Below are 12,012 nucleotides of genomic sequence, written 5' to 3'. Positions count from 1 at the left end.
CGGCCGGCGGGCGGCGGGGCAGGCGCAGCGGCTTCCCCGCCCCGGGGCGGCGCTGGGCCTCGGGGCCTCGCGTCTCCGCCCGCCCACCGGCTCGCTCACTTGCTCGGAGCTCAGGCCGCCGCCATGTCTTCCGGGGCTAGCGTAAGCGCCCTGCAGCGCCTGGTGGAGCAGCTCAAGCTGGAGGCCGGCGTGGAGAGAATCAAGGTGAGGCCCGCGCCGGCGTCTGGCCTCGGGGTGCGGAGACCGCCCGGCCGTCCGCGGGCCTGGGAGGAGAAGGCCGCGCCCGGGCGGACAGCTGCGGGGCCGGCCTGAGCGCGATCCGGGTGGCCGGACGCTGTGGGCGGCCCTGAGGACGGCGCCCGACCAGGCTCGCGGCTCGGCCTCGGGCGGCGGGAGTCCGCGCAGGGCCGGGTCCGGACCCTGGCGCCCGGGAGAAACGCACCTGTCCCCGCGAGGGCGGTCCGGGACCGAGAGCCCCGGCACGGTCACGTTTTAGTGATGGGGACAATGACTCGGGGTGCCCGACGGACGCGAGGACACCAGGAATGCGGGCGACGTGCTGGTGGCCCCCCCGGGCTTGGCTGGTGCGGGAGGATGGGGTCCAGAGCTGCGGAGGAGACTGAATGGATGGGCCTCGGTGATGGGTTGATAGGATGAGGGGGGAGGAGGGCGCTCGGGTTTCTGGCCTGGTGACAGGATGGATGGCGTTGCCATTCGCTACGGTAAGGAGGAGAGATGATGCGAAAGTTTCGGATATGTGGACTTTGAGGGGATGCCCGGGAGGTGTTTGGCTACCTGGGCCGAAGCTCAGAGAACGAGGCTGAGAGAACGTATAGGAGTGAAAGCTGTAGGAAGTGACCAGAGTGTGGAACCCAGGGACCCGCCGAAAGAGATGCCCGCGAGAAGGGAAGCAAGGGAAAGCAAGGGTACTGAAGCAAGGAAGGAGGGGTTTTCACAATTCTGAGGCTTAGTCAACGTGTCCAGTGTTTAGTCAGTTGATTAAAAAGCATCTGATGTGTAATTGTGTTTACCAACTAGTATATAGCATTATTTGTAGAATGTGTGTGTGAATGAATGGACACTGCTGCGATAGTCTGTGGACCTCAGTAGTGCCTTTTCTTTGTACCAGGCCCTATTCTAGGTACTGAGAAAACGTCATTCTAGTGGGGAAGATAAACAATAAACACACTAACCAATAAATAAAATAATTTCAGAGAGTAATTGATGTAATTGATTCTAAAACAAGGTAGAGAGAGAGCTGTGGGATGCAGAAGAGGTTTCAGTGACATGTAGTAGTAGGTGCCGAATCTAATTTGTAATAGGATAGAAAGACTTTTTTGAAAAAAAAAATCTGGTTTTAAAGAGGAAACCTTTTTTTTTTTTTAATTTAGGAAATGAAAAGTTGTATTTTGAGGTTGAGAGGAAGGAACACACTGTATTTTTAGGTCGAGGGGGAGAAACAAATGGAGAAGGAGAACTGGAGGTAGAGACAGGTAGTCTGTCTAAGGGGGTCTGGGGTTGGAGGCGCACCTTCTGAGGCAGGAAGAAAGGAGGAAGGATATGTGTTAACATAGATGTTTCCAGATAAGGCCTTAATACCTTGTATGATGACAATTTTCTTTGTGAAATAGGAGGCCAAGTTTTCTTTTAAGGCAGAAAAAAGGGAACTTACGGTGTCACAAGCGCTGAAGATGAGGGAGAGAGTGCTGTTGGGAATGGGAGAGGACCCCCTAGCAGGCACAATCATAGACACTTTGTGATTCTGAAGACCCAGCTACTGTGAGATTGATTGTCCTACTTTTTTTTTTTTTTTTTTTTCGTCTCCAGCAGTATTTGGCTGCCCAGGAATCTGAGTGCCCAAGGTGAATGGTAGTTGATCCAAGTAGTGGGTTAGCGGGGGAGTTTTGCCAGAAAGATAGAAATGGGAGTGGAGAGCAAGGAATTTGAGCGTCTGGCCGGAAAGAGGCTGAACCCAGGCTGAATGGAGAAGGAACAGAGCCAGCCTCCCTGTGATGGGCCAGACAAAAAAGGAAGAGATGTTCCCCCTGAGGTTAAAGAGCAGGTGTAGTGAGGAGAAAGGAAGCAGCACCCTGGATGGGCAGGAGAGATTGTGATCGGAAGGCAGGATGTTGGAGTGTGAAATTACAGATGTGGAGCAGTTACAGGTATTGGCTGTAACTACTGCTGTTGAGGAGAAGGTTGTTTGAAGAGAGGAGCTCAGGGAGATGAAACTAGGGTTGTTGGAAATGTTTAAGATGATGTGGGGACCTGAAGTGGAAAGAAAAACTGTGAGCCAGATGCCTGCCTACCCTGTGCAGTAGCTGGGGAAGGTATTCTTATCTACATTTAAAAAGTAGTTACACATGGTGAAACTGAGCCACAGAGAAGTCAAGTGAATAGCTCAAAGTCACACAGACAATAAGCTTATTTGCAGGGTGTCCTCATGGGAGTATGGTTTGGGGTGCTTGGCAGGGCTTTTCTCAGGCAGCACCTTAGGGAGTCACAACCTTCCAGGGTCTGGTTTGACTCATATCAGGGTTCAGTGACGGATGGAAGTTCTCAGCACACCCAGAGACGTCTTCTCTTTCACAGACTTGCTAACTGGTAAATAAACCGGAATACCAGTTTCTTAGCATATGATGGAGGGCACCCCTTCCCAGTGCTTCAGTGCTCAGTATCCTTCCAAGGACCCCTTCTTTGCTTTGGAGAAGTCTCTCAGAAGTTGATGGGTCAGCCTGGGCTCAAACCAAGGAAAGTCATATGATTTGGGTAGGGATTATCCCACCTCCATTGGGAGGATACAACTTCTAAGGGTTTGGGCTTGTATTCTCCCAGGCCAGAGTTTTTCCCTTCAAAGTGCTAGAGAAATGCTGACCACTTTACTCTTCTCTCATTTGCTTTGCATATCCCTCACCTTAACTTTTTGACATGTTCTTTAGGCTAGGGTGCAGTTAGTCCCATTTCTCTGGGAGTCCTGGGAGACAGTCTCTTTCCACCCATCATGTGTGGACTTCACTCGTTCCCTCTGAAGCTGAGATAATAAGTATGAGCATAATTGGTTCCAAATTTCTTTTGAATTAATAACGTATATATATAATCAGTAATTCCAATTATAATTAACATGAAAATGTCAGAACTTCTGTTGAGGGAAAGGCAAGCTTAAACATTAGTTTGGCAACATTATATTACATGTTTATATGATATAAACTGTCATTACATTAATGAAACTAAAATTCCTAAAGTGTTCTAGAAACTAGATAGTAACTGACACCTAAGGAATCGATTTTTTCAGTTATTTGGAAGCTTGGAAAATTAACACAAATTAGTAGTAATACTTGAACCGCAATCGGAACATTTTTGTACAATATGGGTGAGATTTTAATACAAAACACTTTTTCAGTACAAGAAAAATGGAAAGCAAGGAAAGCCTCCAAGTACAAATATCCATCAAATGGACGCTAAGAAGAAAGGTAGAATAATATAGTGTCAATACTGCCTAATACATTCTTCAAAACTTAGTGGTTTAAAACAACCTTTATAAACTCGCAATTCTTGGATCAACAGTTTAAGCTGTGCTCAGCTGTATAGTTCTGTTGGTCTTTGCTGGGCTCTCTGTGCATCTGCCATCAAATGGAGGGTTAGCTGATGGCTGGATGATCTAGGATGGCCTCACTCATATGTCTGGAGGTTAGTAGGCAGGTGGCTGGGGTTTGGCTGACTGGTTCTCCTCCACAAGACCTCCAGTAGGCTAGCTTGGGCTCATTTGATGGTGGTCTTACGGTTGCAACCATAGCAAGAGAAGTAGCTGCAAAGGCTTTTGAGGCCTAAGCTTGGAACTTGCCCATTATTTCTGCCATTGTCCTGGTCAAAGTAAGTTTCAAGGCCAGCCCAGATTCAAGGGGTGGATAAAGACTTTACTTCTTGGTGGTAGGAGCTGCAAAATATTGTGACTGTTTCTGCAGTCTGCCACAAATGATTGCTAATTAGTGTCAACACTATTCTAAGTGTTTTACTTGCATTAACTCATTTAATTATTACATCAACTCAGGAAGGTAGGCACTGTTACTAAATACGTTTCACAGATGAGAAAACAGGTACTGAGAAGTTAAGTAACTTGTCCAGAGACTGCACTCTTAACCAATAAGCTGTTCTGCTTCAAAAACACGATGGAGGGCTTCCCTGGTGGCGCAGTGGTTGAGAGTCCGCCTGCCGATGCAGGGGACGCGGGTTCGTGCCCCGGTCCGGGAGGATCCCACGTGCCGCGGAGCGGCTGGGCCCATAAGCCATGGCCGCTGAGCCTGCACGTGTGGAGCCTGTGCTCCGCAATGGGAGAGGCCACAGCAGTGAGAGGCCCGTGTACCGCAAAAAAAAAAAAACAACCCCAAAATAAGACAAACATGATGGAGGGACCTCGTCACTTGTTTTGAGCAGACCAGATAAGGCTCCATCCAGCCTTGTAAACATTAAAATAGTCTGTTCACATGGCAGACCTGGATATATCAATGCATGCTTTATAAGTGAAAATTTGTAAAGGGCACACTAGGATAAGCTATTTATTTCAAATTCAGTCTCAAAACTAGGATTCTAAATGGATGAAAGATACGGCTTTATCTTTCCTTTGTTGAGTAAGCCATTAAACCAAAAATACCCTAAATCAAGGTTATAGAAATTGTAACCTTTCCTCTTTGGAGTTCAATTATTAGAACTTTCAGCAAAAAAGACTCTTGGAGGTTGCACAAAGTATGACCTTTGTCAGGTTGTATGATCATTTTTCAGAGTCTCAAGTGACTGCTGGATGGATCTGGCTGTGAGCAGCGTGTCAAGCTCTTGTCCCTTTGTTTCAGGTCTCTCAGGCGGCAGCAGAGCTTCAACAGTACTGCATGCAGAATGCCTGTAAGGACGCCCTGCTGGTAGGTGTTCCAGCCGGAAGCAACCCCTTTCGGGAGCACAGATCCTGTGCTTTACTCTGAAGACTGGTGAGTAATGATACACCAGGCCGTCTTGGGGCCATAGCATTATCATGGGGCTTCCCGAAGGACTTGGGCAACTGAGTTTTAAATATCTACCGTTCTTGGGGGAATTAAAATAAACCCAGCAAAATGCACAACTTTCCCTGAAGGATGACTCTAATCTGCTACTTGTGGAATATATCTAATTAGAAGAGTCTCAATGCTCTTTGCACTAACTCATGAGATGCTAATATCCTTGTGTACTTGAGCTTTTGAACTGAGCTGGCCAATAGTAATTTCTTGACCTCAATACCATCTTCTCTGTCCTTACACCATCCTGGAGTTGTGATTTGTTTCTTGGTGCTATCAACTGACTTGTTACTCTTGGAACTAAGGACTCTCCAGAGGAGACTTGGTCCCATCACCAGCTGTGATTTCTTTCCTAGAAGCTTTCAGAATGTATTTCTATGTTTTAATGGAGGAAGAAATGGAGTAACTGGGGAAAGTGTGAGTAGGGTTAAAAGAACCTTAAAAATTTATTCTTGAAATGAAAACACCTCTTTGGTAGCCTATAATAAATTTCCTGGATTCTAGTGTGTTGTACGGTGTCTCATTCACATTTTCACTGTTGTTTTTGGAGGCGGGGGAGCAGGGCAGGGCATAAATTATTAGAGTCTTTTGGGGCCAATATATTTCAAATTACATGTTCTAAGGGGTGTTTATACAGGAAGTAATCATCTTAGGTCTTTTTTCATATACTTGAAAAGGAAATTATTCACATTAACAAGAAGGAAGTAATCATACTATCAGGTACTATTGTACCTTTTAATGGAAAATGTTCATATTTATGGTATTAAAATAATAGTCTTCTGCTGGCATAGCATTTTTCTTTTTACAGAGCACTTTCATGGGTCCTACTTATTCAATGGTTGTAGTTTGGATTTTCTGGTATTAACATGTTACTTTCTTCTTTGAGAACCCTAAAGTGACCTATGAAATGATGACTAGTTAATTTTTTTTTTTTTTTTTTTGTGGTACGCGGGCCTCTCACTGTTGTGGCCTCTCCCGTTGCGGAGCTCAGGCTCCGGGCGCGCAGGCTCAGCGGCCATGGCTCATGGGCCCAGCCGCTCCGCGGCATGTGGGATCTTCCCGGACCGGGGCACGAACCCGTGTCCCCTGCATCGGCAGGCGGACTCTCAACCACTGTGCCACCAGGGAAGCCCGATGACTAGTTAATTTTATGTATAACTTTTACTAAGTGAAAGCCTACCAAATTCTCTTTCCAATAGGGAAGAAGTCCGCCGAGGAATGCTTTCAAGCACCAAGTGATGAATGACTGCCTCCAAATCTCAAGAACGCACTTCTCCAGCCAAATGACTTTTAGATATTTCACAGGACCTTTCCTGTGGCCTGGTCCTTTAGCCAAAATTCTATGGAAATTTATGAGTTTCTACTCAAGGAAACTGGGTGAAGGAGTAGATTTTAAAAAATAATGGCCTGGTTCTTTGTTGAAGTGCTTTATACTTAAACAAAAACCTTACCACCAAATATACCAAAATACACCTCTTTCATTAAGTGAATTACTAACGTTTCTATACCTGGAATGTTACATATGTTTTATTTACTAGATGTTTACATTTTTGGAAGGAAAACAGTATTGTTTGTTAAAAAAATTAAATATTTGTAATTTGTTGTTCCCGACTAAGATTTTTATACCATAACAAAATTTGTTCTTTTCTCATGAATTTATAATTTCTAAATGAAGACAAGCAAGTATAAAATTGGGGAAGAATGGGCTTTATTAATCAAATGATGTCTTGATTTTTCTAAATGAGAAGATTGTTTTATTTTTAACACTAAATATGGGAGCTGTTTCTTAGCAAACTTGTTTGAAAGAATTAATGTTGCGTTGTGTATTAGATTGCCCCATCCTGTATATGAAGCAGATTTGATCTTTGTCTTCTTAAGTTTCTCTATTTTATAATGGTGGTTTTACTTTAAAAAAATACTAAATTATTTCATGTCTTTAAAACAATGTTTAAATGTCATCTACAGAATATTGCAAATGATTAAAAAAAAAGTGATGTGAAAATATTACAACCTAAATGAATTCTCAATGTCACAAGTGTTTTACTTTGATGATGTGCCTTTGATTTAATTTGGGACACTTAAAAGATTACTTTATATGTGTTTGTTATAATCTTTGAAGAGCTTGGAAATAAAATTTCTGCTTAATTTCTGCTAATGACAGCAACATTTTTTGTCTGATTTTGTTTTAAGGCTTCATAGGTTTTGTTTGCTTGTGAGATTGAGTGCTGGTAGTGGGAGGTGAAATTTTTGTTTACAAGCCCTCACAGAATTTTGTGAAAAATAGATATATGTATAACATGCAGAAATATCTCAATTACTGGCAACATTTGCTCTTTGAAATAGCTATGTATAAATCCATAAATAAATAAATGAGAATATATTTGAACATAAGTAGTGTTATAGTAGAGAATGTAGAAGTCATAAGATGGAACTTCTTTTACTTCCGGCCACTAAACTTCCAAATCTAAGTGATCTGAATCCCTTCCATTCGGTCAAAATTCAGGTGTCGTTTTTCTAACCCTCTTATTCTGTGGATCCGTTTCACCTCTGAAATGTCACACCATCAGTTAGCCCTTTTCTCCTTTATCTTCAACTTCTCTACTGCATCCTTTTATCAGCATTTAAACATGTTCCATTCTCCATCTTAACAACAAAAAGCATTAAAAAAAAAATCTCCATTAAAAAATAAACTTTCGGGACTTCCCTGGTGGTCCAGTGGTTAAGACTCCATGTTCCCAATGTAGGGGGCCCGGGTTCGATCCCTGGTCCGGGATCCTGCATGCTGCAATTAAGAGCCTGCATGCCACAACTAAAAGATTCCTGCATGCCGCAGCTAAAAGATCCTGCATGCCGCGACGAAGATCCCGCGTTGCCGCAACGAGGATCCCGCGTGCCGCAACTGAAATAAAACGAAAAACAAAAACAAAAAACAAATTTTCAGCTATAAAAGATGAGTATATCTTAGAAATCTACTGTTCAGCACAGTGCCTGTAGTTAACACTGCTGTACTGGATACTTTAAAATTTGGTAAGAGGGTAGATTTTATGTTAATTGTTCTTATGACAAAAAATAATAAGGCAGGAGGAAACTTGGAGGTGATGGGTAAGTTTATGGCATAGATTATGTTAGTGGTTTCATAGGTGTATACGTATCTCCAAATTCATTAAGTTGTATACGTTAATTATGTAGAGCTTTTTATGTGTCAAAAAAAACTCTTGATTTTACTTTCCATTTGGCAAAAACTTGGTAAGATAGTACAAGAAAACTATAGATATCTCACTTATGAGTATAGATACGTCTTAAATATAAGCAAGTCAAGTTCTGTAGTTTATCAAGAGAAGATACAGCCTTACAAAGCTAATTCAACATAAGCAAATCTATTAATGTCATTCATTACATGAAGGGTTTAAAGGAGAGAATGTTTACATCATTTCATTTTTTCATCTTACTGCATTAGCTAAGACTTCCAAAGTAGTGCCGAATAATAGTGGTGATAAAGTATTTTGTTTGTTCCTAATATGCTGAATGCTTCCACATTTCACCATGTAATATGAAATTTGCTGTTGATTTTAGTAAACTGTCTTTATCATCTTTAATTTCCTTCTCTTATTTCACTAATTCACTTAGTTTTTATTCAGAACAGCTATTGGATTTCATCAAATGACTTGCTGGCATAAACATTTAAGAAGAAATAATATCTGTATTTATGGATTATATAATTTTACACTTTGAAAACTCAGTTTAGTAAAAGAAATACTTGAATTTGTAATATTACAATTTGGGAGGCTGGCTGGATACAAAGTATATATAGAAAAATAAAAAGCATTTTCTACACTGACAATAGCTAGTTAAAAATGGAAATGGGCACAACTTTGTAAATTAACTATAATTTTAAAAAATAGAAATGGAAACTATCCCATTTCCACTTTAATGACAAAACTATAAAAAATACTTGAAAATACATTTAACAAAAGTGCAAGAATCATAAAAGATTTTACTGATGTTTATAGAACAGGGTCCAAATAAATTTCAGGCTATTAGGACAATTTCATTAAAACGCAATCTTAGTAAAATTTCTATAAATTTAGTGGAATTCCTATTTTATTTTTTAAGGGAAACTGGTTAAAATATCTAGAAGTTTATATGGAAAATCAAGTGTCCAAGAATAGCTTTTAAAACTGTACATGTGGACTTCCCTGGTGGTGCAGTGGTTAAGAATCTGCCTGTCAATGCAGGGGACACAGGTTTGAGCCCTGGTCCAGGAAGATCCCACATGCCACAGAGCAACTAGGCCCATGTGCCACAACTACTGAGCCTGCGCTCTGGAGCCCGTGAGCCACAACTACTGAGCCCATGCACCACAACTACTGAAGCCAGCTGGCCTAGAGCCTGTGCTCTGCAACAAGAGAAGCCACCGCAATGAGAAGTACATGCACCACAGCGAAGAGTAGCCCCCATTTGCTGCAGCTAGAGAAAGTCTGCACACAGCAGTGAAGACCCAATACAGCCAAAAATAAAAAATAAATAAAATAAATAAAACAAAACAAAATCGTGCGTGTGTGTGTATGAAACGTGGGAGGGTGAAACTTGCCTTACCAGGTACTAACTTACTTTGAAGCTGCTGAATCAGAACAATATGACTTAAAAAAACAAAAAATTCAAAATAAACAATATTATTGTAGTATAGGACTAGACAAATAGATGATTGGATGGATCATAATAGTTCGGAAGTAGACCTGACTTTTTTTTTCTATTCAGTGGAAAGTATAGTTAATTTAACAAATAGTGCTGGCATTATTGGCTATGCATTTGGAAGGAAATAAAATTGGCCCTGTATTATACTATGCAAAAAAAATTCCATAGGTTAAAGAAAGGTGATAAAAAAGCATTAGAAGAAAAGTTAGGAGAATAGTTGTGTAACTTCAGGGTAAAAAAGGGCTTCGTAAGCAAGGTAGGAAACCCAGAAATCAAAAAAGAGAAGATATGTATACTTGATGATCAAATTAAATTTAAATAAATAAGCAATTTAAATAAATAAATAATTTAATTAAGTATGGAATTTAAAATTCTTGTACGGTAAAACTGATAAACCAAATAAAAAAGCAAAAGACAGAAAACGTATTTTTTTCAGCTTTCATTTTGGATTGCTACAGTTTGCACTCCCCATCCCCTCCAACCTAGGCTACTCCATTTATTAAAATTGTTGGATACTTTGCTTTAGGGCAGGCTTGTAATTTGGGGAGAATAACCGGGCTCTTACTGTGAGAGGCAAGGCGTGCAACACCCTGGTGTTGATCCCCAGTTGTACGCTGAGTCTCACTGACGAGGGAAGGAGTATCTTATGTCCACCCACAACTGGAAGGGACAGCTGATGTTCTGATGAGTCCTACAGTGTTTGGGCTGGGCCTAGGAACTTGGGGGTAAGGCCACTCAAAAGCCCTCAAAGGTGAGCATCACAGCTACCAGTCATAGATCTAAGGGCAAGTAACTCCCCTTAGAACATGAAAAACCTCATGGGGAAACGCTCTCAGATAATCGAAGTTTCCATGGCAAGAGCCAACCTGGGAAGCTGGGCCTATTCTAAATAATTCCATGTGATATGGTGTTTGGGAGAGGATCTTGGAGGCTGGACTGACAATTCTGACCCCCTAACAAGGACCTATCCAAACCCTTCAGGCTTCTCCTATGGACCAACCCAATCGGTCATGTGACAGTCGCTCCCTGGGAGTGCTCTGCTGAAGCAGAACTCATTTACTTTATCCTGTTCCCAGGCTACCAACACAAGACTTGCCTCCCAGTAATACCTCTGATGGGCAACAGCACTAGAGGCTGCTCCAGACCCAGGCAGAATGAATGTGTCCTTAAACACCGAGCATCGTTGAGAAATACAGGCAGGAGGACTCAGACGCTTTCACTCTATTTGGTGAGGAAGCAGGGGTGTGGGTGTTGATAGCTTGGCCTAAGCTTGCCCCAGTCTAGGGCCTATAAAGAAACTCCTCTCCTCTGCAAGCTGATTAAAGATGGGATCAAGGGACTTCCCTGGTCGCGCAGTGGTTAAGAATCTGCCTGCCAATGCAGGGGACACGGGTTCCACCCCTGGTCCAGGAAGATCCCACATGCTGCGGAGCAACTAAGCCTGTGTGCCACAACCACTGGGCCTGAGTGCCACAACTACTGAAGCCTGCGTGCCTAGAGCCCATGCTCCACAACAAAAGAAGACACCGCAATGAGAAGCCTGCACACCACAACAAAGAATAGCCCCTGCTCGCTGCAACTAGAGAAAGCCCAGGTGCAGCAATGAAGACCCCATGCAGCCAAAAATAAATAAATAAGTAAATAAATTTTTTAAAAAAGTTTTTTTTTAAAAAGTTTTTTTTTTTAAAAAAGATGGGATCAAGGAGATCCGCAAACTGGTAAGACAGCCTTCCCTTAGTTTAGGAGAAATCCTGCCAAAACTTTAAGAAAGCACAACAGAAATTCCAATAAAATTTCCAGAAATAGTTTCTCTTTGAAGTCTCCACCCTCCACACACCCAAGCAAAACCAAACATCCTATAAATAAAAGTGTAATAAAAGAGTAAGAGAGTTGGTTTAAAGTCAAGTTAAGCCAGTTTCAAAAAGGAGGACGTGATTAACAGTATCAAACACTGAAGAGAAATCAAGTGAGGTGATGTCTGAATGTCCTTTGGGTCTAAAAAGGTAGAGGTCAATTTTGGTAGTAACAGGGTGATAATTTCAGAAGCCAGAAGAGAGAGAGAATGCTTGTGGTCTTCAAACATTTTTGCAAAAAGGATGTCCCCAATCCATGTACCTCCATTTTAGAGTTGACATGTAAAAGTTTCATCAGAACTTTGAACAGTTGCAAAGAATAAAATTTTATTAGAAATATTGACATTTTAAAATAAAATTATTACATCTTTCTTTTAAATGTATTCAATGGAATACAAATACTATAGTAATTAGAAACCTACAAT

General features: G+C 41.9%; 1 protein-coding gene across 1 annotated transcript; it reads left to right on the top strand.

The window, feature by feature from the left end:
• Positions 1-75: 75 nt before the first annotated feature.
• On the top strand, positions 76-7,203 carry GNG10 (G protein subunit gamma 10). The gene is made up of 3 exons (XM_027105221.1): positions 76-204; positions 4,845-4,976; positions 6,239-7,203. Exons 1-2 carry the CDS (start codon positions 124-126, stop codon positions 4,968-4,970), a joined length of 207 nt encoding a protein of 68 aa, XP_026961022.1. The 5' UTR covers positions 76-123; the 3' UTR covers positions 4,971-4,976; positions 6,239-7,203.
• The last annotated feature ends 4,809 nt before the right edge of the window (positions 7,204-12,012 follow it).

The sequence above is a fragment of the Aethalodelphis obliquidens genome, unplaced genomic scaffold (assembly GCF_003676395.1).
Source record: "Aethalodelphis obliquidens isolate GAN/ISIS:26980383/991018 unplaced genomic scaffold, ASM367639v1 scaffold7, whole genome shotgun sequence".
Taxonomy (NCBI): Eukaryota; Metazoa; Chordata; class Mammalia; order Artiodactyla; family Delphinidae; genus Aethalodelphis; species Aethalodelphis obliquidens.
This window is presented reverse-complemented; position numbering and strand designations above follow the sequence as displayed.